Source organism: Cucurbita pepo, chromosome 19, assembly GCF_057944985.1.
Source record: "Cucurbita pepo subsp. pepo isolate OVF chromosome 19, ASM5794498v1, whole genome shotgun sequence".
Taxonomy (NCBI): Eukaryota; Viridiplantae; Streptophyta; class Magnoliopsida; order Cucurbitales; family Cucurbitaceae; genus Cucurbita; species Cucurbita pepo.
This window is the reverse complement of record NC_141816.1, coordinates 12,143,792-12,169,514: the sequence shown is the minus strand read 5'-3', so window position 1 is coordinate 12,169,514 and position 25,723 is coordinate 12,143,792. Positions and strand designations below refer to the sequence as shown.

The 25,723-nt window shown below is 39.4% G+C and overlaps 4 protein-coding genes, 1 long non-coding RNA gene and 1 pseudogene across 6 annotated transcripts; 3 read left to right on the top strand and 3 right to left on the bottom strand.

Moving 5' to 3' along the window:
* Window positions 1–1,845: 1,845 nt before the first annotated feature.
* LOC111781536 (protein GRAVITROPIC IN THE LIGHT 1) lies at window positions 1,846–3,868 on the top strand. The gene has a single exon (XM_023662190.2). It carries the CDS (start codon window positions 2,232–2,234, stop codon window positions 3,627–3,629), a length of 1,398 nt encoding a protein of 465 aa, XP_023517958.2. The 5' UTR covers window positions 1,846–2,231; the 3' UTR covers window positions 3,630–3,868.
* Window positions 3,869–5,232: 1,364 nt separating this feature from the next.
* Window positions 5,233–9,649, bottom strand: LOC111781331 (putative alpha,alpha-trehalose-phosphate synthase [UDP-forming] 7). The gene is made up of 4 exons (XM_023661863.2): window positions 9,423–9,649; window positions 7,040–9,140; window positions 6,582–6,855; window positions 5,233–6,249 (listed from the first exon to the last, which is right to left on the bottom strand). Exons 2-4 carry the CDS (start codon window positions 9,019–9,021, stop codon window positions 5,953–5,955), a joined length of 2,553 nt encoding a protein of 850 aa, XP_023517631.2. The 5' UTR covers window positions 9,022–9,140; window positions 9,423–9,649; the 3' UTR covers window positions 5,233–5,952.
* Window positions 9,650–14,052: 4,403 nt separating this feature from the next.
* LOC111781950 (uncharacterized) lies at window positions 14,053–14,743 on the bottom strand. Of its 2 annotated transcripts, none has more exons than XR_015414365.1 (2): window positions 14,603–14,743; window positions 14,053–14,528 (listed from the first exon to the last, which is right to left on the bottom strand). It is a non-coding gene; the product is annotated as an uncharacterized LOC111781950 (long non-coding RNA). The 2 variants fall into 2 exon arrangements; XR_002813043.2 differs by having other exon boundaries at window positions 14,053–14,514; window positions 14,603–14,741.
* A 1,734-nt stretch (window positions 14,744–16,477) lies between these two features.
* LOC111781949 (ras-related protein RABA1c) lies at window positions 16,478–19,021 on the top strand. Its single transcript, XM_023662694.2, has 2 exons — window positions 16,478–16,698; window positions 18,246–19,021. The coding sequence occupies exons 1-2, from the start codon at window positions 16,478–16,480 to the stop codon at window positions 18,679–18,681; spliced, it is 657 nt and encodes a 218-aa protein (XP_023518462.1). The 3' UTR covers window positions 18,682–19,021.
* A 228-nt stretch (window positions 19,022–19,249) lies between these two features.
* On the bottom strand, window positions 19,250–20,115 carry LOC111782031 (transcription factor bHLH35-like protein). Its single transcript, XM_023662796.2, has 3 exons — window positions 19,812–20,115; window positions 19,620–19,736; window positions 19,250–19,543 (listed from the first exon to the last, which is right to left on the bottom strand). The coding sequence occupies exons 1-3, from the start codon at window positions 19,890–19,892 to the stop codon at window positions 19,307–19,309; spliced, it is 435 nt and encodes a 144-aa protein (XP_023518564.1). The 5' UTR covers window positions 19,893–20,115; the 3' UTR covers window positions 19,250–19,306.
* Window positions 20,116–23,800: 3,685 nt separating this feature from the next.
* Window positions 23,801–25,548, top strand: LOC111782071 (receptor-like protein 51 pseudogene; annotated as a pseudogene).
* Window positions 25,549–25,723: the final 175 nt, after the last annotated feature.

The following is a 25,723-nucleotide window of genomic DNA, read 5'->3' as shown; positions in this document are numbered from 1 at the left end:
GCGTTTTGGGCCATTGCCCACATGTGAAGGATATTATTGACAACTTTTTGGGAGTGTTTCAAAATGTGCAACGGTTGGCTGAAAATATGTGTAACCCATTGATGTATTCTGTACTATCTACGAGACTTTGCTTTTCCCCCTTAAACTGCAACACTCATCTCTTCCCTAAGTTTATTCAAAAAGCCACTGATGGTCTCTGAGTTTTTTCAACTTTGTTGTGCTGCACAGCAAGTGCCATCAGACAACTCTCAACTTTAAACTGCGGCCACCGCTCATCAAAGGCAGAGAAGAATCAATGTGTCTGATACAAGTCCTATTGTGTTCTGAAAAGAAGAAGGCTCTGTAAAAGGCAACTTTGAATTTTGAAATGGTTGGTTCCAAGAGCTTTAATGTAAGGCTAGTTCAAATAATGGTGGAAAGAATTTGATTATCTTTATTGTCGTCTAAATTAGTAGAGCAAGTAGTATGAGAAGTGAAGCCAAACAATTGAGTCTTTTGAGGTGAGGTGTAAGGCCCACTAGTAAAGCAAAGAGAAGCACTTGGAATAGGAATAAGAATAGGGCTCCCAGAGTTGTTTGCCAATCCCCAAAAGCTTCAGCACTCTGTGACCACCAGTCTTCTCAAGTCTTGAGTGCAAGTATGAATCCTTTTTTCATCCCCAGGAAGGGCCATGACACCTGCTGTCATTTTAGTCTTACTCCATTAGAGAGGCTGGATGAGCACACTTGCTTGGTGTTTAACAGCCACCATTTTGAACTTTCTGCTTGCTGAATCTGCATGTGAATGTATATTGATGTCACCGATCGATTGAAGCATGCTTATTGCCATAACCGACTCCAAAATGTTGGGTCCCGATCTCATTGCATGCCACAAAAGAAAATAGGAAAAGTTGTTGCTAAATTTATTGATTAGGAGTAATCAAAGCTTGAAATTAGAGTATAGAAATAGAAGAAAAGAAAGCTGCATTGTTCTGTCCGCCATTGAAAGTTAGCTGAGTTTATTGCACTAATTTTGTCTCATTTGTGTCGGAATTATGCAGCAGCAAGGACCCAGTAGGCCATACACAACCCTCTTGATGAAGACTCCTCATTACCCCTTCTCCTCCTCCTCCGCTCCATAATCTTTTTACATAACCAAAATTCCTCCCCAAAACAGTCATGATTGTTATTATTCCAGAGAAGACGAGATAAAACGAACATTCTATTAGCTATTTGATTGTTCTTTAGACAAATTTAGGAAACAAAGACGTTGCAAAGGGAACCAAAAGAAGATGGTGACAAGAATAGTGCTTTTGTTCATTCCCTTCTTTTCCCAAATCTTTTCCTTTTGCACCAGTGGTTTCACAAAGCAAAAATAAACTATCTTCAGAGTATGGGCCTATCCCTTATGTCTTTCTTTTTTGGCTCAACATATTCCCAACCCCAAGTCAAGTGTATGACAGAGTGAGTAATAATTACTGAGATAGACACACCTGCAAGAAAAGCTAGAAGAAAATTCAAAGTTTTCCACTTGGTTTAGGCTTGGAAGATTTGTGCATGAAGATTAGTAAAAGAAGAACAAAAAAAGAAGAAGAAGAAGAAGAAAACTCAGCAATCCCAATGATTAAAATTTGGTTTAGTGTAGGGTCCATGGTTTGATCTACACACCCAAAGCTCATCCATCACTTTACAAGCGTAGACTTCACAAATATTTTTGTAATAATATCACCTCCAGTCTGAGACTGCTGATGGCGCCACCTAAATATTCTTAAAACCCTATTATTAAGTTCAGCTTCAGAAGCACCCTTTCTTCATATTAAAGCAGAATCATTTCATTTCCATGGAAAATCGCAGAGTATTATTAAGAACTGCGAGCGAAGTAATGTAAAAAAAAACTTACATTCTTGACACTGCGCTCTGTGCTGCTATATAATGGCAATGGGCATTGCTTTGGCTTCCTTTTCTTTTTCTTTGATTCCCACCTGCGCTTTGAATCTCTGCTTTTTTCGACCCAGACCTCCATTTCCGGCCTTAGATATAGTCAAAGTTTCCTCCGCTTTGCTTTTTGCTGAGAAAACTCTGCTCTTTTAATCACTTTTCCCCGTTTAACCCTCTTTCTACTTCCCCTGTTTTCGTTCGCCAATTACCAACTCTTCCATTTCTGTTCTCCATTGGAGCCTCCCTCTTTTGAGCTCAATATAACTCTGTTTTCTGAGTGTTCGCGCGTGCGTGTGTTTTTCTCCTTTCTTTCTTATGGCAACGATCAAACCCAATTCATCCGTGAAGAGCAAAACGAGATTCGCTAGGACTTTTCAGAAGGTAATCAATCTCAGGAACGCAACTCGGATCGCATCAAGTAATGGAATCTGTGTTCTGGTTTCACATAACAAGTTTAAAGATGATTCGAGTATCCATGGAGGAAAATCCCAAATCTTTGACAGAGGTGAAGAAGACGTCAAAGCTCGGAACAAGGCAGTCATGGAAGCTCTGGCTGCAAAGCTTTTTGCTAGCGTTACTTCAATCAAAGCTGCTTACGCCGAGCTTCAAATGGCACAAAGTCCTTACAACAGCGACGCAATTCAAGCTGCAGACCAGGCGGTGGTAGACGAATTGAAGGTCATTTCAGAGTTGAAACGGAGCTTCTTAAAGAAAGAATTAGATCTCTCACCGCAAGTGACATTAATGCTCTCAGAGATTCAGGAACAGCAAAGTTTGATGAAAACCTACGAGATTACCATTAAGAAACTGCAAGCTGAGTCGGAGCAGAAGGATATCGGTATTGTCGCGTTAAAGAAAAAGCTCGACGAATCAATTTCGTTCAACAAGTCGTTGGAAAAGAAGCTAAATGCTAGTGGTTCTTTATCCATGTTCGATAATCTTCAGTTTTCTCTTCTCAATCCAACCCATTTTGCTCAATTCCTCCATTACACCCTAAGATCCATCAGAAATTTCGTGAAATTGATGATCCGCGAAATGGAATCAGCAAGCTGGGACCTCAACGCGGCCGTTCAATGCATCGTCGACCCTGACACCAAATTCCCGGAGCCAACTCATCGGAGCTTCGCTTTTGAATCGTTCGTCTGTAAAACAATGTTCGAGGGTTTTACAACTGACCCAAATTTCATATTCCAAAACGACTCGTTTCCCCTCGACAAGCAGCAAAACCGCCAAATGTTTGATAAATTCAAGAAGCTCAAACCAGTAAACCCTAAAATCTTCATTTCTCAAAACCTTAACTCCTCATTCGCTAAATTCACCCGCTCCAAGTACCTCCAACTCGTCCATGCGAAAATGGAGTGCTCTCTGTTTGGAAATCTGAACCAGAGGAAAATCATGAACTCCGGCGGCGTCCCCGACACGACATTCTTCGCCGCCTTCGCCGAGATGTCGAAGCGCGTTTGGCTTCTACGGTGTTTAGCATTTTCACTGCACAACGACGTTACGATCTTCCAAGTGAGGAAGAACAGCAGATTCTCAGAAGTTTACATGCAATGCGTTACCGAAGAGACATTGTTTTCTCCAGCGGATATGAACGATTCAGCCGTAGGAACCGGGTCGGAGCCTCGAGTTCGGTTCACCGTTGTTCCGGGTTTCAAAATTGGAGAGACGGTGGTACAGAGTCGAGTTTATTTATCGCCGCCGAGTCGCTAAATTCCTGGAACGTCGGAACTCCGGAATGAAGGAATTCCGTGTTCGGAAAAATCTCAGGCGTTAGATGCTAAGCTTGGATGACCGTTAGATCAGAATTGATGGACGAGATTAATCGGCGTACTGTAAAAACTATTTTCAATTTTTCCAATTAATTGTATAAATATCTGTATTATAGTCACACTTATGCTATAATTTATATATGAGTTATTATTCAAATTAAAATAAAATTTTTATTAAAATTATCTAATATGATTTATTTTTTAATAAGAAAAGTGAATAGAACCTTCCCTACCATACAATTTAAATGGAATATATATATATAGGTAGTAGGAATAATGATATTATTGGGAAAACATGATTTAAAATGAAGCTTGGGCACAAAGATTTGTGGTGTAAAGGTGGAATGGAGGATGGTTGGGAAATTGAATGATATTTTTATGTAATATATAATGAAAATAATTCAGATGTAACATTATCATGGCATCTTCCTTTTCTTCTTTTTCTTTTCAATTTAGTGTTCCCAAAAATCATGACCCATCTCCTCCATTCTTTTTAATTTATACTTTATCTTAATGTATTGGGTGCCCCACCATTATATATATATATATATATATATATATATATATATATATATATATATATATATATATATATATATATATATATATACATGATTTGATTTTTTTCTTTAGTATAATAAACCGGTATGAAGGTAATAGTCACCCCACCGCTAACAGAGATTGTCGACTTTGCTTGTAGCACATCACCGTTAACCTCACGATTTTAAAATGCGTCTATTAATGGAATTGCATGTACAGACATTGATGCGAATAATAATAATAATAATAATAATAATAATAATAATAATAATAATAATAATAATAATAATAATAATAATAATAATAATAATAATAATAATAATATATTATTATTATTATTATTATTATTATTATTATTATTCCCAATCCGACATCAAAACTAAGATCCAGCTCACAAAGCAGCCGTCATTGCACCCACCCTTCATCATCATATGCAACCGCACAGCCCCTTCAACACTTGGTTGTTGCGCCATTTTTGGTGTGATTGGATTACCTTCATGCAGTTTCAAGTTAAATAGAGACATAAACAAGGAACACCGAGTAGGTGTTCGTGTCACATCAAGATTCATATTTTAGATGCAATATTAAGCAAGAACATTTAAACTTGTCATAGCATAATCTATGTTTATATTGAACAAAACACATCAAATAGTGATCTTATCGACGTCAAATTGTCCCGTTTTAATGAACTCGAGGGGCTAAGTACAGGAAAGTGCTACAGAAACAATCATATATGAGATGCATTTAATCAGCTGTACAATTTTAATGCCAGATTCTTTGGAACAAAGGAAAAAAAACAGTGTCCATCACTATCAATAAACAAATAAATAAGCAATGCCGCCCTGTTGGAAATTAATTTGTGGGGAAGTACGAGGAAGCTGCAGCAGAATCATGACAGAAGGGCAATGTTTGACCTTTGCCTTCGGATTCAAACTTATGTTCACATCTACCATGTTAACTCTTAAATCAAACACCTCATAAAGATAGATAAGCTCATTCCAGAATAATCCCCAAAAGATTTGAATCCAGGTTCCCAGACACATTCTTATTAACAAAACGTAGTTCCAAGTCTAAACAAGATTAGCCTTGATATAGCAGATTTACAGATTTATGTTGAGCAAGAACAAAGTGGTTCAAGTAACAATGAGAAAACAAATGCACTCAAGAATTTAACCCAGACAAAAAAAAAAATATGAAAGAAAAGGATATCATTATGTTGTACATTTGCTAGAGTTTCCAAACAAGACGAGCTCAGGCTTCTGTTTCTAACTTTCTACTCGAACTCTGATCATTCCACCATCCAAAAATTCATGAATCAAAAGAATGGTAGTGTTTACAACACTCTGGACGGACATCTTCAAACGCGCGTGGAAATACCAAAAGGACTGAGCCTCAAAGATTATTCACAAATCATACAGCCATCTTCTTGTCTGTTGTTTCTGAGACATCCCATGTCCGTCAGTCCATATAATCCCCATTCCATCCGAGTCTCCCCAATGCCAAGAATGAACGCTCTTCCCCATTTCATATTTTGCATTCACTTGTATATATCAGAAACAAATCCCATACGCTGATGGTTTAAATTAAACCATTTCATTTTGCTGCAAGTTAATCAACTTCCAGAAAGCAGAAAATGAATATGATACTAATCACCAGCCGGCAAGGTCAGTGTCATCACTGGAGAAGAGAATGGAGGCTCATGTTAACTGCCATGGAGAAACTTCTCAAGGGGATTCTGGAGGAGAAGAAATGTCAGAAACTTCTGCAAGGGCTTCAAGCATGTTTATGACCTCAGTTGTATCATCCAAGTAATACTTGGCCTTGCTTGGTTTCTGTCCAACTGTGCATGCAAAAACTGATGTATTGGAAGAGAGGACGCCACTTGATACTGCATTGCCAATGATCTCAAACATGTCTTCATCAGATCTATCATCACCAATGCATAGCACAAAATCGGCCCGTCTGCCTGCATCGGCCATTGATGTGAAAATCTTTTCTGCCACCACACCTTTACTAACCCCCTAAAAATTACAACAGATTTTGGAATCAGTTTTCATAAATTCTTAAAAGGGGAGAAGAAAGTAAATGATGAAATATATATATACACACACATAAATGTGCACGCCTACTGCATTTGCATCCCCATTTCACAGAACGTTCACACGTATGAGAGGTGATACAATACCTCAGTTCAAATTGTTCCAAGTAACCACTTCAAAATCCTTCCCAATAAAAAAAAACCAATCGAAATTTCCACAACACAATAAGGCAATGCAATACGCAATTTCCACTTTAAATTAAAATGAAATACTCAATTGATGTTATTTCAGAAGTTTAAAGTAGAAGAAAATACCTGTGGCTTCACTTCTACAATGAACTGACCACTTTTTACAGCAACTGGTTCATTTGCAAGCACACTTTCGAGATGATCCAACAGTTCCTTGGCCTGGCTGCAACCAAAATCAGGGTCGGCATCCTGGTGGTGCCACACCAAGGCACTTTCCTTGGTTTCAATGGAAGAGCCGTCAGTAGCTTCTGTATATAATTTCATGACTGGCTCTGCGATCTGTATCCAGCCAAAATCACTACCTTGACCACAATTTTCCCAATCCTTATCAGCAGACCACCTGATAAAGTACAAGGATCAAACAACTGTGATATATATAGATATATAGATAGACAGACAGAATTTATTTCGGTAAGAAACAGCGCTTTCGTTCAGAAAAATGAAGGAAAATACATAGTCAGACAGATGGGAAGAACAAGATTTAGTGGAGGATGTTGTAGATGGAAAGGAGACAAAAGACTCACCTCATAAAATAGCCATGCTCTGCAGCAATCCCAAGTTTATCGCAAGAAGAAAACCAGTTGCCCAAACTTTCACGCCCTCTTCCACTGACAACAAAAACAGTATTCCTAACATCATCGCAAAGTGAATCTATGATTGAAATAACTTGATTACTTGGGGTCTTATCAATTGAAGTTTGTGGCATGACAGTGCCATCATAATCCAATAGTATAGCCCTCCTTTTAGACCTTGAATATTCAGCAACAATGGCATCAATAGACAACTTTTTAAAGTTAGGATCAAGTGCTACAACTCTGAACCCAAAGCCCAACCCAATTCCCCAGCACCGTTTTCTGAAGTGATCCTTACAAGTTCTTTCCATATCTTGGAAGAAACTCTTTGACCAGTATGCCACATCATGAGTACTCACATACTTGTAATGCTTTTCATGGCGCAATTGCTTCTCAGCATCAGCCATTGATATTGCCTCATTCAATGCTTCGGCAGTAGCTTCAATGTTCCATGGATTAACCCGCATTGCACCACTGAGAGAAGGGGAACATCCCATGAACTCTGATATGACTAGCATGCTTTTTTGTGGTCCATTTGTTTCTGTGCTATAATCTGATCCAGAGGTTCCCTGCCTGCAGACAACATATTCATAAGGAGTTAGGTTCATTCCATCCCTCACCGCTGTAACTACGACACATTCGGCAATGGTATAATATGCAGCTCTCTCAGTGAGAGAAACAGGCCGATCAATGAACACAATTGGTTCATAATTTTGCTGTCCAAAACAGTCATTAATTCTCTTGCAGCATTCCCGTATTTCATCTTGTATTTCCTCAAGATCTTTCCCTCCTCCTCTAGCTGGGTTTGCAATCTGTACAAAAACAGCTCTACCCTGCCACTTTGGATGTTGCCTTAGCATTTGTTCCATTGCCAACAACTTCAGATTGACCCCTTTAAAAATGTCCATGTCATCAACTCCAAGTAAGACAACTTTTCCTTCAAATTGTCGCTTGAGCTCCTGTACCCTCCAATCTTTATCGGCCAGCCTTAAGACTGACTCCATCTGGCCCATGTGAATTCCGACAGGCATGATCTTTATCCCCACGGTCCTTCCAAAATATTCCAACCCAATATAACCCCTCTTTGATTGATATTCCAAACCCAACATTCGACTACAACAAGACAGGAAATGTCGAGCATAGTCAAAAGTGTGAAAACCAATAAGGTCTGAATTCAAAAGAGCCTTAAGAATCTCTTCCCTCACAGGCAAAGTCCTATATATTTCTGATGAAGGAAATGGACTGTGAAGAAAAAAGCCCATTCTCAATCTTGTAAACCTTCTCCTCAAAAAGGTGGGCAGCACCATCAAATGGTAATCATGAATCCATAAAAAGTCATCATCTGGGTTTATGACCTCAATGACCCTTTGAGAAAATATTTTATTAGCTGCTACATAAGCTTCCCACAGAGACCGATCGAACCGACCACCATGAGTCGCTGAGAACGGAAGCATATAATGGAAGAGTGGCCACAATTGCTGCTTGCAAAAACCATGATAAAATTTAGATAAAATTTCTTTAGGCAAAAACGCAGGAACACACTTAAACCTCTCCAACAAAAGCTGTGATACATCATCTTGTTCGGAAGAATCAACATCCACCTGCAAAGATCCTACATACAAAACCTCCATATCTTCCGGCAAACCATCCTTGAGCTGCCACAACAAAGAGTCTTCATCCCAACTAAAACTCCAGCCTTTATTATCCGGTCTACGCTTCGCTTTAATAGGAAGCTGATTGGCAACAATAATTATACGGTCTTGCACAACTGAGGAAGGTCCCTCAGAAGTCACACTGTTTGCCTGGTCATCATCAAGCTCTGATATTACCCCTGCAACAGTCATTACTCGTGGAAGTCGCTTCTTCTCACGACCCATGATGGGAAAATTCCCTGAAGCTAAATCTAAAAGATTTGTATACGATTTGGACATCATCTTAAATGATCTACGATAAATTTCCAACTCAAAAAAAGCTTCACAAAGAATCTCAAGAGAGTATTCACAAAGCACAGGACAGGTATCCTCCTCCTTGAACGCCTATAACTAGGCAAGATCTGAAACAGGTATCACATAAAGAGAGTCACCACGAAGACCAAGTACTAAATTCACAGGAAATCGCATATCCAAAGCATCAAGAACTCATATGCATCAAGTAAATAACACACAAAATTAGGATATGATCCACAAAAATCCTTCCGAAACACCATGTAGTGCATACAAACAACCAGTACGATGAAACTAAACAGGAATACAACAAGAAATCAGAAATTAACTTCCAATTAGAGATGAAGATGCAGATATAATTACCAGAAAGACAAAAAAAAATCGATACTAACCAGCCGCAAAAGGATGAAAGGGAGGAAAAATTATTGGGGGTGAAGTGTGTGGTTGGATCGGAAATTTGATGGAATAAATGAACAAATTTGCTACTTGGAACTGAAAAATCTAGGGTTTGGTTTTGGTCTCTCTCTCTTCAAGCCAAAGAGTCGCATTACAGACTCTCCTTTTCCTCCACCTTTTCTTTGCTCTAAACAATTCCTAAATTGCAATTTTTTTCCCTATCAGAAAAATAAAATATATTTATATAATAGAATTAAGAAAAAAAAAAATTGAAAATTGCAAAAAGAAAAGAAAAGAAAGAGGATAAGGTCGGCCAATGGACTACCCAGTAATGCCAACTGGCTATGACTAAGGTTTAGTCCCGCGCGCTCTCAGTTGCCGCTGATGGAGCAAGCGCTTCGTGTCGGTCGATGGGAATAGCCACGTCGGACAAAGATAGAGTGAGGTGGGGGCCCGCAAAAGGAGGGGGAGTCCGCTGCGGCGAGGACAGAGGAAGTAGAGTAGTCTTGGTCGGTAGAATTGGGCTGGGGTTCGTCGGAGTTTGATAAGGCACGTGCTTGATAGAGGCACCGCGTGAGGAGGTGGCTCCTGAGTGGCAGCAGATGGCGACAGTAGGTCCGGTTGTGGCCACGTGGCCAGATACAATAGGATTGGGACTCTATGGTGGGAAGGATGTCATTGATGACGTCATATGCCAAGCGAAGCAGTGGAAATCACGTGCAAAAATTAATTTTTTTTTTTTTTAAATGTATTTGTGGTTAGGGTTGGGTAATATTAATGTATTTCTTTTTTTTTTTATCCTATCATTTTTGCAATTTCCAAAGTTTTCACATATATTTTAAAAACTTTAAAAACTCTTAACCATGGATTAAATTATAAATGGGTGAAACTAATTAAAAAATGATTAGAAAATTAAATTAAAAGAAAAAAAGAAATTATTTTACCGTTATGCAGTAATTTTGAAAGGGGAATGATGTAAATAAAAGAAAAAGGAAGGGCCCAAATATGTTAGGTAAGGAGTTGTAGGGGGTTTTGGCGAAATAGTCAAAAAAACACAAAAGGAAGTGGGGCCCTTAATGAGTCAGATTGTAGAGATGTAATGTTTGTGTTTGTTTGACTTTTGTAATGTCCATTATAGCGCCCACGTACGTCAACTTGGAGGGGTTTTAAGGGAACTTTTCCTATCCAAACACCCTTTATTCTCCCTTCCCTACGATACAACATTGTGTTTGCTACCACTCAAACTAATCCCAAACATTGTGGTTATGCTCCTTCTATATTCAGGTCAATTAGATCGAGCTCTAGTCTGTCTTAACAGAAATGCACTCAAAAACTCTAATTTACTTCGATTATACAACGAGAAGGATATGCTTCTCGGGTATGCTAGCATTTAGAATGACATTCTTCTCCTATTTTTCTTCTACTTTAAAATGATATCAGAGGGAAAAGAACAAGAGGGGATGGTTGGAATTTGAGCAGTTTGACTCTGAAGAATATATTTGGAAAAAAGTCAAACTTGCTTCTTTATGTTTTATTTTTTATTTTTTTATGTTTTATGAGAGCAATGGTCAATATTAGTGAATCTAATTTGGAAGCCAATGAGCTGTAAAGCCATTCCCAGCTGACCTAAGTCAGTAATTGAGTTACATTCTATGTGCCATCTTTGTTCAAATTTTGACTTTCAAACCTTCTGAGGGATGGGTTTAATTGTGTTCCTCTTTGTTTGGCAGGAAATCTTGGTTAAAGTGGCTTTCTCAACCTATTGAATTGGATAAACCTTAGCGCTACAATCAATACTCATCTACAATTAATACGCGGATAGATCTTATCTGGTTAGCCAATAGTAGCCATACATATATATATTCTAATTTATAATTATTGCATTATAAATTTTGACAAATACTCTAATTCACTTGAGCTTCATTGTAACTTTATCTATAAGATATTAAAGTCGCACATCAAATCATAATCAATTATAAATAAAATGTCGATTCAAATTTAAATGAAAAAGAAAAAAAAGAGAGAGAAAGAAAAAGTATGTTAATTTGTGAACGTGGAAACCCATTTCCATGAAAGAACGTTGTGGGCAAAAAGTAAAGAGAGGAAGAGAAAGAGAGTATAGATTCAATGAACCTAAGAAACACACATGATGAGGTTGAGTCCCAAACAAAATTATTATTTCATTCTGTCTTCTTCTCCCCTTCCCGACGCTTGGAAAGAAAGCGATTTTGAAAATAGAATAACTAAGAAAAACTTAAAGCGGGTTGTTTAATACCTATAGAAACTCCATAGTTACATATGTTTTGTTCGAAGTAATTTTATGTTAAGTTTTTCTTAAGATGCATGTGAATGAAGACAAACATGATGTTTACTGACTGATGTTGGTCGGTAGATATTTGACTCGTTGTCGACATTAGTGTAGTAGCTTTGGGCCATTTTTAAGTGGGTCGGCCCACAATTTTCAAGGGCAAGGGAAGGTGAAAGCCCAAATCTTTAGGAGCTCCATCCTTTAGTTTCTTAAAACATTCAACCCTTGGATGTAAAGGTGTTTGAATCAGTCAACATCAATTCATAAATACCTTACAAAAGAAAGCATTTCCATCAGTGTGGTGAATAATGCATGGATTTGGTACTTTGGATTAAGAAAAGGTTACATGGGGTGGAGTTATTAGCCATAATAAGCAAAAGTATAATCAAATTCTTAAAAAAAACAGAGAAAATGTTCGACAGTCACATGGCGACATGTACTCCAAATCCCATGATGTGATTTTTCACCTTTCAATTTCCGAAAGCAACCACACCGACAGCGACACCTTAATCTACGTTACAGCATTACCCTCGTCATGGGCTGCGCGTTTGGTAGTTTTCGCATGAGCTTACAAGGGGACTCATTATTTTTATGCTATGCATTAACATTGGTAGGTCCATATATGACAGCGATTTGTATAACCGCATCGTTTTTATTTTCAAGTTTGAATTCACCGAATTAAGCAGCTCTTGAGAATGAATAAAAACAGAGATGAAGAGGGGCTTGAAGGCAAGAATATAATTATGAATCCCTGTATATACAAGATACTCCATATATATGTATGTATTAAAGAATGAAATCCAATACCCAGAAACAAAAAAAGGAATAGATATCCTAATGGCCGATGCCGGGGCTTGGAACGGACTCTACGAGGTGTCGAGCGGTGAGCTTCTGGTCGAGGAGCAGGGCATGGGCCTTTTTGCTGGGAGCGGAAGAGGGGACGGTGCCCTTGGGAAGGGCGGCGAGAAAGAGGCTGTGTGGAGACGGCGTTGTAGGGAGGAGTCTGGCGGCTTGTGATGTGAGAGCAGAGGATGCGAATAGAAGGAGCAAAAGGAGAGGGAAAGCGATGAGTGTGAAGCGAGCCGCCATGGAGAGAAAAGATGAGTGATTCAGAGAGGTGGGTTCGAAGTTTGAAACATGGAGGGGTATTTATAGAGTTTGGGGTTGATTGGGTTGTGGGGAAAGGGGGTTTATAATGGAGTTAATTAAGCAAAGGGATTTCACACGAGGATTAAACTAATTAATTTTCTTAACCAACCTAAGAATCAGTGCAAAATAATGATCACTGAATAAAAGTAAATTGATTTGACATGAGACCCTTTTAAAATTACAATCCCAAACCTGACTTAAAAACACGACCCATGAATATGCACATTTGAAGGAGCAACGTGGGGAGCATACATTTTTGTTGAAAATTGAAAACTAAAGTGTGACGGGCTGCGAGAAGTCATAAGATTATGGTCGAAAAAGTAAAGAAAAAAGGGTGTCGGCATGAAATTTGGAGGAGGGTTTGCTGGGAAGAATGTCTACAAGAGGCCCCCATCTGTCCACAACAAAGGGGTCTGCGTTTTGACAGGATTCATCCATTTCCACGCCCCAAGGGTTTTTGGTTTGCCCTGTATTTATTCTTTATGCATTCGTATCGCTGCTTAATTGGCCCCCTGTTTTGGGGGGTTTGGAGAGCATGTCTGTGTTATTAGGCAATTCTGGCTGATATATGACGCACGAGTCTCCACTATTTGTGTTGGTTTGGAAACTTTGTTTGCAATGAGTAGCTAGAACGCCACCTTTATACACCAAAAATGGTTCTGTCTTTTCAGTCTTCAGAGCTAGGAAAAGGCTATATCGTACATGGGCCAGAGGAGGTTAATAGGCTGTGAATTCTCCTGGGCATGCAGCTCAAATCAACTAGCTCTGGCCCATCCACCACTTTTTTTCTTCTTCCTCTTCCGGCATAGCACTATCACTCAGAAGAGAATTCAAGATTACATTTACACCACAAAGATCAGATGTGTAGGTCAGTCCACACAATTATTTCACCATTGGCAGAACTACTAGAGCCATTAAACTAGCCACTCCCATGCTTAAAATCACCTGTTCGCATTTACATGAAAGATTCTAGTTTTCGTGTTTTGGAGAGGAGAACGAGTGTCAGTGAAGATGCTGAGCTCCAAAAGTGATGGATACTGAGTGTGCTAGCGAGAACACTCTGCTCCAAAAGGAGTTAGATTGTGAGATCTGACAGCAATTGGAGGAGGGAATGAGTGTCAACAAGGACACTCGCTCCAAAGGGGGTGAATTGTGAGATATCACATCAGTTGAAGAGGAAAATGAAACATTTTTTATAAGAGCATAGAATCTCTCCCAAACATAAGCGTTTTAAATATTTGAAAGAAAAGCCTAAAAAAGACAATATTGGAAAATGAGAGAGTCTTCATAAATGGAGCTGGAGCTGTGAGACATTGAGAATTGTGTTGTGTAGAGATGCATTTGGGTGGCAAGATGTTTTATTGGGTTTGTTATTTTGCATGCAAAGGTAGCCATTACAGGACCCACTTCACCGGACCTCTGCTATCCATATTTTTCAATACTCCAAATACTGTGCTTAGTTTTATAAAGCAAAGCCTTCTGCACATGACACAATACCATAAGACATAGCTGTAGCCCACCTCTGAGTGGCTCCAAATTTGAGGCAGATCTTGCATTATAAGGAAAAATGGAAGCGAGGTACTAAAGATGGCAGCTTTGAGATTTGCCTCATTCATGGATCACCAAAACACCTACAACATATGAACTGCATACGTCTAAACACAAACCAATTTCAAGAGAATTTGAAACAAACACACCAAATCTAAACATTCAACTTACTCTGAATTTGAAACAACTTGTTTCTCTTCTACGACCAGAACTCAACACATTCTCAAGCTTTCTTTGCAAATCTGTTGGATTGAAAACTCTGCCGGAAGAGCTCAAATAAACAGTGCGTTGAAGAGGGGGAGACCAGAGACCACTTGTGTCGTAATCAAATCCAAATTCGGTAGCATCGCAGAACTTCTGAAGCAATCTGTCTGAAGTGGATTTGGGTACCCTCTGAACTAATTTTGGAGTAGCAGTGGTGGAAATGGACATTGATGGAGGTTGGAACCCAGTTGAGGGGTTGAAGACGTTTTAAAGGCGATGATGGTGAGTTGTTTGGTGAGGGTTTTAGTAACGTGTAAAAGCGGGTTTAGATTAGAAAGGAAAGGGATTTTGTTGACCCAAGCTTACTGAGGGGGGGTTGAATTGTGTCAGATTGAAAAGAGAAGGTAATTAATGAAGAATTGATCAAGGGAATCAGAGCCTTATGACCCAATTGGTCCCTGTGACATCAGAGATTCCAGGACTTGTTATGGTCCTGTTTGGAGCATTGGAAGAAGAGGGGGACAAAATTTAAGAAACTTGCAGCTTACAAGCCTTTGTGTTTGGAAGTGATGAGAATGGCAGCCTGAAAGCGTCCAGTTCTTTGCTGATTTTGACTTTGGATCAGTGAGTTCTGGTGGGTGTTGATTAGTTGGTGGAATCTCATCTCTCTTTCTCTTCTGAACTTCATATATGGTTTTGGGTATCCATGTTTATGAACCCCAAAGGTTAAACAGGGCAAAGGGTGGCTCGCCTTTTTGAGCGATGCTTCATTTACAAGGCTCAACTTTTTGGTGAGTGAAGGCAAAAATCATAAGTGCTTCTCAACGTTTTGATTGATAGCAAATTCTATAAATATGAAAGAGTTTTAATAACATTTGAACTAGTTTGTATATATATATCCCTTCAATCAACAACATCTTAAGTCGACTAAGGAGGTGAACAGAGAACCCTTTCTAACAAACGCGTTTAAAAATTCATGAGACTTATAGCAATAAGTAACAGGCAAGAGCAAACAATATTACTTAATTGGATTTGGGCTGTTACAGATTATTCTTGTAAGAACACATGGTGCACTCAAATGAGACATTGGTCATGATTCATATCCAACCGTGGACACTAAACTAGGTCGCATGCAAGTTAAGGAGCCGAATACAAATTCAAATCAAATTGAACCACAAGATGTATGTCATTAGAGATGCGCTATTCAACACATGATATCACCAAATAGTGTCTAATGTTATAATTCAACTCCATATTTTGATAAGATTTTCCTAAATAAGGTAAGAGTTCTGTTAATTTTATAAAAACAAAATTCAAAAGTTAAAAAACTAAATTCTAAATTTTTAAAAAACAAACCAACCAATTTAAGAAATGAAAAAAAAAAAAACCACATAATGTAAGCAAATTGTAGTGCCAAAAATATGGTTTGAATGTGGTGGCATGAAGTGGAGGGAGGAGGTTGACGTGATTAGGACAGTTTGGTCGGGTTAATCCAGTCTGCTCCAACCTTCAAAGTTTGGAACGGCTGACTTTTTTCTGTAGCTATTAAACCCAAACCCAAACCCAGACCCAGACCCAATTCGACTCAATCGCTCTTTCTTTCTTTCTTTCTGCTGCACTTCAGCTCCAGAACAAGGGGTCTTTCGCATTCCCTTCCAAACAAACAAGGCTCTTAAATTACTTTTTTTTTTTTTTTTTTTGTTGATAAAAACACAGCTCCGATAAAAAAGAAAAGATTTTTGCAGTGAGAGAGAGGGAAAGTCCGCGATCTGAAGAGAACCCATCTTTGTCTCTCTCTTATTGTGGACGGTCCAGCATTGTACCTGTGGGGGCTCCTCAAAAATGTCTGCGTACAGAGCTGAAGACGACTATGACTATCTCTTTAAGGTCGTCTTAATCGGCGATTCTGGCGTTGGCAAGTCCAATTTGCTTTCCCGCTTTACCAAAAACGAGTTCAGCCTCGAAACTAAGTCCACTATTGGCGTTGAGTTTGCTACCCGCAGTTTGAGTATTGATGGCAGGGTTATCAAGGCTCAGATTTGGGACACCGCTGGCCAAGAACGGTGATTTCTCTTTTCTCTCTGCTTTTTTGTAATTTCATGATCTGGGTCCTTGTCTTTTTTGGTGGAAATGTTGTGTCACATATGGGGCTCTCCTATTGTTTTATTGTTTTTCTTTGTGCTTCTGTTGGTTTCGAGATGTACTGCCTTCAAATTTAATTGCTTCTTTAGCTTTGATTACTGCTAATTAATGTATTTGCTTGGTTTAGATCATGTTTGTTCATTTGTTTATTAGGTTCCATATTTTAGGTGTTGATTGTAATGGGGTACCAAACGGGTTTGGTGGATCTAAACTCAAAGACATTTCTTAGAACTTCGATTACTTTTATCTGCCGGATGTTGCCTTCCCTTGTCATGTTTATCCCCATCAAAACCTCAATTCACCATATGGTTTGAGTTCTGTGTTGTTGTCCAATTTGCATCACTAGTTGACTCCCAAATGAACGACATCCTATCCTGCTGGATGCTACCTTCTCCATAAAACAGCACACAGAAAGGACCAATAGAGATAGCAAATCAAGCCTTCCAGCCGTATTTCAATATGGAAAGCTTTTTGGTTTGGTTATGCATATGCTTGAAACATGTCTTTATGACTTAAACCAGGAGCCCCCTTCCCTTCAATTGTTACTCAGACATCTTATGTCTACCGATACGAATTGCACATTCAAATGCACCTAAAGTCCGTGAGTATGCTAGAAGACCGATCAGCCAAAAGCTTACTGTTTCTTTACTTTCCTCTTCCAAATATTTGTCTTCCATTATTAGGAATTATGTTGGGTTATTCGTTCGACCTTCATTTTGGATGTCGTTGAGTGTTGGCTTATAAGTGTGACTAAAAACTCACCTCTTTCTAGCGTTTGGGGTTGAGAGAGCCGACGAATATCAATTACTAGTATCAAAGTCAGGTTACAGGAAATCTGTTAAACTGGTTATGAAAGGTCGTGTTTATGTGAAGATCTAATTCGAAGTTTGTGCAATTCCTTATCGATGCGAAGATGCTAGACATGGAGTGTTGGTTTATAAAACATATGAGGCCGTTTTTGAGGTTGACTGGACCCATTCATACTAACATTGCGATATCCCACATTAATTGGAGAGGGGACAAATGCCACCAACGACACTGTGGCCCGAAAGAGGGTGGATTGTGAGATCCCACATCAGTTGGAGAGGGGAACGAAACATTGTTTATATAAGGGTATAGAAACTTCTCCCTACTAGATGTGTTTTAAAAACCTTGAGGAAAACCATGGAAGAGAAAGTCCAAAGAAGACAATATCTGCTAGCGGTGAGTTTGGGGTTTTACAAACACGATCTTGGATATTCTGCAGGTATAGATATATTTTTAGTGTCTTGTTTATCTGAAAAAAATGGCACAAATTTCTCATTATATCATGGTGAGTGTAAGTCAAAGGAATTCTTGGCGTGAGCAAGCTTTTGCTGTACTGAAAATGGTTAACCTGTGTGACAGACTTTTAACTTAGCTTCACCTTAGAACTTCTGCTCACCTTATATTCCTACATATTCAGTCATCTGACTTCTCCAGCTCGTAGGTATCGAGCAATTACAAGTGCCTACTATCGAGGAGCAGTTGGTGCCCTGCTTGTGTACGACGTTACTCGACACGCTACCTATGAAAACGTTGAGAAGTGGTTGAAAGAGTTGAGAGATCATACAGATCCTAACATTGTAGTCATGCTGGTTGGCAACAAATCCGATCTTCGTCACCTTGTGGCAGTCCCAACCGAGGATGCAAAATCGTTTGCTGAAACAGAGTCCGTCTACTTCATGGAAACCTCCGCACTTGAATCCACAAACGTGGACAACGCGTTCGTTGAAGTGCTTAAACAAATCTACCACTTGGTGAGCAAGAAGGCTATGGAAGCTAGCAATGATGCTGCTGCATCAGTTGTTCTAGCAAAAGGGGAGAGAATCGACATCAGCAAGGACGTGTCCGAGATAAAGAAAGGTGGTTGCTGTTCCAGCTAAACTTGTAATCTGAAGTTGCTGCAGCAGGATGTCACCTGGGGCACATGTATTTTATCTTTCTAAGGTATACACAGTGATTTTGTGAAACCTTTCCAGGGATGCATACAATAGGGAGAGGGGATTTTGATTACTGATAAGTTAACTCGTGATGCCAAAAGTTGTGATATGCTTAAGCTGCTGGTAAACTTGGTAGTTGGGAATTACAGTTGATACTCATTTGAGTTTGAGGGACATTGTTCCTATGCTGAGTACATTATTGTCTCAAACACTCCAACATTTGTTTCATTGCTTGTATTGTGTGTAAACTACAGTTATAAGAAACATCTCTGGTATTTTCTTATTCTCCTTCTTTGATATATGATATCGGGTGTCACGGGTCGAATCTACGGTGGGTCTGAACTTTGACCCGGATTTCTTTGGATCCTCTTTTCCTTAAAGTCCCCTCCTTTTTAATTGAATTTAAGAAAATCATTTTCTCTTTTTTTCTTTTTACTATCAAAACAAAAAGTAAATATTTTATGTAATAATTTAGGATCTAATTAAGAAAAAAAAAAAAAAAAGAGAGAGGTTGAGATACCAAGAAACATTGTGATTCAAGTGGTGGGTAAGGAGGTGAAGCTTATAATTAAGCATCAATGGCTACATTAATAGCTTCAGTTATATCTTTTACATTCACCAACTGATCATCTTCAGCTACAGCAATGGCCTCCATTGAAAAGCATTCACTACACGAAACTCTGGCTTCCACCACGTTCAATCTCATTCTCTCCAATGCTTCTAATACTGAAACCAATCTATTCTCTCCCTTCTCGCATCTCACTTTCACTTTAATCTCTTCTCCCATCTTCTCCACCTTCACTTCCTGTTCATCAAGCATCAATGGAAGATTCAATTTACCATAAACACATACATAGCAACAATTCTAAAACAACAAGGACCTTGAGCGCATGGAGTTCCTTTATCGACTTCAAATATTCTCTCTCAATTGCTTCCAGCTTCAGCTTAAGCTTATGAATGAACACAACAGCGTTCCAGAACCCACTCCTCTGTTTTCCCTGCATAAATAGAGAATTTCATCATTTATGGCCCCAACAAACAAAATCACCAAAACAGAATGTCTTAGGAATTACAGGGGATTCATGGGTGCCCAGAGATCGAACAAGGCGTAGCTTCTTGCGTGAGTTGAATCTGTTTTGTAACGTAGAAACCATCTCTCTCAGCTCCGACTTGCTTCCCAATTGAGATAAGTTAGTGAAGAATGTGGCCTGAAATGAAGAGTTTGGGTCTGGGTCTGGGTTTTTATAGCGTAAAAAGGCGAAACTGAAGCAATCACTGAGCTACTTTCCTTTTGTTCTTATGTGAACATGAAAACAGAGGAACCCATCTCTCTAAACTTACGCAATATTTAATGATTCGTACGCTAATACTTCTATGCCTATAGTTACACACATATATACACACGACAATGCGGTATGTGGGTATTAAAAAATTAGGCTGGGTGTTGTCTTTTATGTTTCCCTCGTTATGAGTTTGGACTGTTCATGGTTAAAGAGGATAACTTTAACTTTTTCCCCCTCAATTTAAGAGATGGAAAAGGCAATTACAATCAATAGTAGCACATGCATAGTGCTTTTTTACTTCAGGTCTAATGCTGTCTGCCAAGCACAATGGTGTAGCTACCTTGGATTAAGATGTTTGAAGTTTGAATGTTGGGATGAGGTGAGAAGAAGACAAGGAAACAGAGGACAGAAGAGGAAGAAGAGGGGTTTGATCAGTGATAAGGTGTACAAATGGACAGAGCAGAGACCAATGAGCTGGTTCACTCACGGGCTTCCTCAATCACCTACCTGAATTGTAATGTAATGTAATGTTGTTTTGTTGAAAATTTGAAGGGCTTGGTGAGCTCTACAGATAAGTGAGTTTAAATAAGTCACATGTGTCTGACACTACTTTTTGGACTCTGTTTTATTCTTTATCGTTCTTTCCACTTCGGGTGTACCCAAAAAGAACCTGCGCCTTAGAAATATGATATGTCAAACGTGTTTACACTTGAAAACAAATGAATCCCACCTGCTCTGATTGGTGTTTGGCATTTTGTATATGCCTATACCCTCCTCCGCCCCTGTTTTCCTCTGCTTTCTCTGTCTTCTACCCTCCCTTAAGGTTTTGTGGGTAGGTCTTGTGGAGGGTGGTATTGGGTTTGCTTAGAGGCACATAGAAAGACGCATGTGATTAATCAATAGTTTTGTGGAAATGTAAGCAGCTTTAGCTTTTTTGAAGGTAGTACTCGATGGCGGTATCCCCACAAACCCCCAAACATGTTGGTCTCACCGCAGAAAGGCGTTTTTAAACCCTCCTTTTTTCTGTGTGTGTGTGTGTCTTGTTTTTTTAGATATTTCTTTAAAGTGTCCATTTGTGTTTGACGTGTGTGTACTAATAATAAACTATTTGGGTGGCTCGACTTTTGATTGCTCCTCCTTTGGCTTCTTCCTTCAACATACTTTCCTTTTGCCTCTCTTCCTCCTCCATGGATTCCACCTATACGCCCAGGGAATGATTTGATTGGTGGAAGTAGAATCGAACTCCAAGACTCAATGTACTTATTGGCATTCGTTTCTTTCTCCAATTGACGTGGGATCTCATGATCCACTCCTTCTTTGTGGTCCAGTGTCTTCGCTAGCACTCGTTCCTCTCTCCAATCAATGTGGAATCTCACGTAATGGTTATGGTGTTCTCCGGTGTTCTCCAGAATTTTTTGTGACCTGACCATGTTACAAAGGTATCGGGAGAGTAACTCTTCTAGTAAATATAATTTAGGGGCAAACCAAGAAAGAGCTAGTAAGATGTGATGTCATAGCAAAAGAGTGGGAGGGCTACATGAATGAGGATGTTTGAGCCCATGTAGGAGGGGCTATAACTGCGGCAAAAGTAGGCCGGGCCTTTCAGCCACAAGGCGGAGCAGTGTATTTGGATATGTGGGCTCCTAATTTGGGGTGTTCATTTGAGTGTTTGTAAGATTTGTCAAATGGATCGGATTCCCTATGGTTTATAAACTGAAATTAAAATCTAAATCATAGACTACTGTGCAAAACATATATGAAAGGATTAGAAATGTCACCGTTCTTACAGATACATCCAATGTCTCAAGCTTTTACATCAAAATTAAGAATAAATCAAGAGCAGCTTCAATTCCTTGTAGTCAAAATGTTCTTTCTTGACTCAAAAAAATAAAGAATTTATTCTATGCCCACAATTGTTTGTCACTATTTTTTTCTTTTGTTTTGTTTCTAATTGGAAACCCTGAACTTTCTCAATGAAAACGTTGATTCTGACAATTTAAAGAACCCCATCAATCACAACTTAAAGTATGGCTAATAATATGTAATAAACACAAATTTGTTGAATTAAAAAATAAGAAATGAAGAGAATTCCAGATCTTCAGTGAAGGTTTGTGAATAAACGGCCTTTCAGTGTGATGAAATGCCACAAATGAGTATAAAGTAAGAAAAAGGATTTAGGTATAAACTAATCAGCGGCAGGGCGTCGAGTTTCTGCATACGCATGCGCGCGCGCGCACCCAGATGGTGAGAGAAGGGCAGATTTTAAAGGCAATAAATTATGGCGGGGAATCAACAGCCGAACCGCCGCAAGTCGTAAAGAGTGGCGGAAAGAAAGAGGTGAAGAATGAGGAAGAGAGAAATGTATATACCCCATGGATATGCTCCTCCGTGGGTTCCATAAATACAAGTTGTTTGTGTTTTGCTGCGTTGTGGAACAGAAGGAAGTAGCCACTGCCGTTGTATTACAGGGCCAACTCTCTATTGGCAGCTCACTTAATTCATTCTCACTGTTGGCTGCCAAACGAGATTTGCCCAGCAATTCCTCTGCAGCTTTATCATTCACCTATAACAATGTGCTTCCCCATTTTTCATCTTCACGTCCTTCTAGCTTTTCCGGGTTAGTGAATGAATGAATGAATGAATGAATGAATGAATTCTTTTGTTTTTAGTCTGCCACTACCAGATGCTCGTTTAGAATCATTTTTATACAGATTGATTCCTCCTTCAAATCTTCATGGAATTATTCCCAAATCCATTGCTTTAGATTGTATGCACTGCACACCAATCATCTTCTTCAAAAATAATCACTCCCATTTTCAGGGTTTCACTGTACAACATGAAGACTATCATGAATTCATTAATTCCAATAACAAGGTTACCTGAATGTGAAGATTAGGGGCAGCTGGGTGGAAGATAATGTATGTATGTGGTAGAAGAGTTGAATGGCAGGGCAAGTCTCTTTTGGCAGACGAACCACTCTTAAAACAGCAACTATTTTAAATCTTTCTGCCAAAAGGGATCCGCCCTCTCATTCTTCTCTACCCCTTGACGACCCTCCATTCATAATGTTATATCTCAGTGTTGTTGGTTGTGCTGGGATTTAAAGGCTGCATGATTCGCACATAAGCCTTGAATATGCCTGTGGCCGGACGAATAGAGTATTTCACATATGCCTTTTGGATCATTCTTCGGATAATCAAAATGGAACTTCTTCTTCACTCTCCTCTTTCATCCGTTGCAATCATGTCATCATCCCCACTCCCCCTTTCTAAAGTATATCCCAACAAGCGATGAATTGCAGTCATGCTCTGTCAAACAAGTTCAACTCTGTTTTAAGTGTATGCATATAAAAATAAATTACATCTACACGCTTCCCAAGCTTCCAGCCTTTTTCTTCTTCAATTTTGCCCATCAATGCAAGCAGAGAAAGCACTGAACTTGTAGGGTTGGTTTTGGTCCCAACGCCATATCTTCCAAAAGAAACCAACTTTCTCACTTTTGTCCTGTTCTGAAGCTAACCCAGATGCTAAAATGGTGTTAAAGTGTTAGAGGAAGGATCACCATGTTTGATTCACTTTCATCCAACTCAGTTCTTCTGAATCTAACTCTTAAGCTCTTAGACATTACTCTTCAAACATCCTTTTAAAGGCAAAGCAAAGTAAATGAAAAAATAAAATAAAAAAGTGTATCTACGATGAGTTGACCCACTTTGACGAAGTACTTCCAGATTGTCATATCACTTCCTTGGGTTATTTACATTATTGCCCTCCTCCTAAGATTTTCTTTTTCCTTGCTTTTCATACTAAAATATTGTTTGAGTTAAAAGAAATATAATGATAATTATTATTAAGTGGGAGATTAATTTGTTATTAAACATGAAATGTGAACAAATGTAGGGGCGTTTTAAGACAAAGCTGACACGTTCCCCTAAAGGTCTCGATTTGTAGACCATCTTCTTCCATTCTTCACTTTCTCTGTTTTTCTGCTGCTTCGCTGCTCTGTTCACAACCAAACCTTAACCCTATTCTCCCAAAACTGCCATGAAACTCAAAAAACCTTCACCATTTTCATGCCTTCTCTTTCTCTTCCTCTTTTCCATTGCACCCTCTGTTTCGGCAACTCTCTCTCCCACCTCCGCCCCCACCGCCTCCCCGTCGCCGTTCTCCTTGACCCTCGACCCCAAGCAACTCAGAGCCCTCCAATCTCTTCACATTCCCACTTCTAGAAACCCATGTTCGCCGTCTTCACTCCATAATGTCACTCTCTGCGACTCCTCCGCCCCTTTCCGCCACCTTCTTTCTCTTCGCCTCGTCAACTGTGCTGACGACGTCGCTTTGTCCTTCACTGCTCTTAAATCTCTTTCCACTCTTCAATCCCTCCAGTTCCTCAACTGCCCCATTTCCCCCATTCGCTTCCCTTCCGACCTCGCCACTTCCCTCCGCTCCTTCACTTGCATTCGCAGTCTCCGTAAGCTCACTGGTGTGTGGCTCAGTCGCCTCCGGAACCTCACTGATCTCACTGTCTCTGGTGTCCCTATTACTGCCTCTGGTCCTTATGTCATTCTTGGTCATATGAAATCCATCAGGACTCTTACCATTTCTCACGCCAATCTCACGGGTTTTGTTCCTAAACACCTCAATCTCAACCTCACCCATGTCGATTTCTCCGGCAATAAGCTCAGGGGGGAAATACCTAGTTCCATTACATCGCTTGAGAATCTTCAAACCTTAAATTTGTCGTTGAATTCGCTCAATGGTGAGATACCCACTTCAATTGGGGACTTGATTTCACTTCAGAACTTGTCATTAGCTTCTAATTCGCTGTCAGGACCGATCCCGGAGTCTTTCTCAGCCATCCCGGGGATAATTCATATTGATCTCGGTTCAAACCAGTTGAACGGGACAATTCCGAGGTTCATTTCGGAGATGAAACGCTTGAAGTACTTGAATCTGGAGAACAATCAGTTTCGTGGAGTAATTCCTTTCAGTGAATCGTTTATCAAGAGGTTGGAAGTGTTTAAGATTCAGGGGAACCGCAATCTATGTTATAACCATTCGACATTATCATCCAAATTGAAGCTTGGTATTGCTCCTTGTGACAAACACGGTTTGCCGATACCCCCACCGCCGGCTAGAGACGACGATGACTATTCAGTGGCGGATGACAGTGGAAGTGATTACGAAGAGAACCATTTTAGTCACGAGGAGGATAATCATCAACACGGGCCAAACAAGGTAGTTCTTGGAGTGGCAATTGGGTTGTCATCCTTAGTTTTTATCATTGTTTTCTCGGTTCTCTTGTCCAAGTGCTGTCGTTGAGATTACACCTCTTCGGATTAGCCATCACAAGTTCAAGCTCGATTAGATCAGAAACATTATTTTGGAAAACAGAGTTCTTTTAATCTATCATCTCACATAAGTATAATGTTACAGTTGTGGATGAGAAAATCTATCTGTTCAATGATTTAGTTTTCGGTGAAACTTCTAAAAAGATGCAATTAATAATGAGACATGTTTGTTTATCTTCAGTTGTGTACTTTTGTTCCATAACAAGCATATCCATTTTGTGTTATTAATATGCATGCACTGATTTGGTTAAATGGGCCAGTGAGTTGTTGAAGGTAAAGAAAGATTGTGTCTTAAACCATTTGGATTTGAATGACAAAATAAGAAGCTTGTTCGAATAAGGGTCCACAGAGAAGA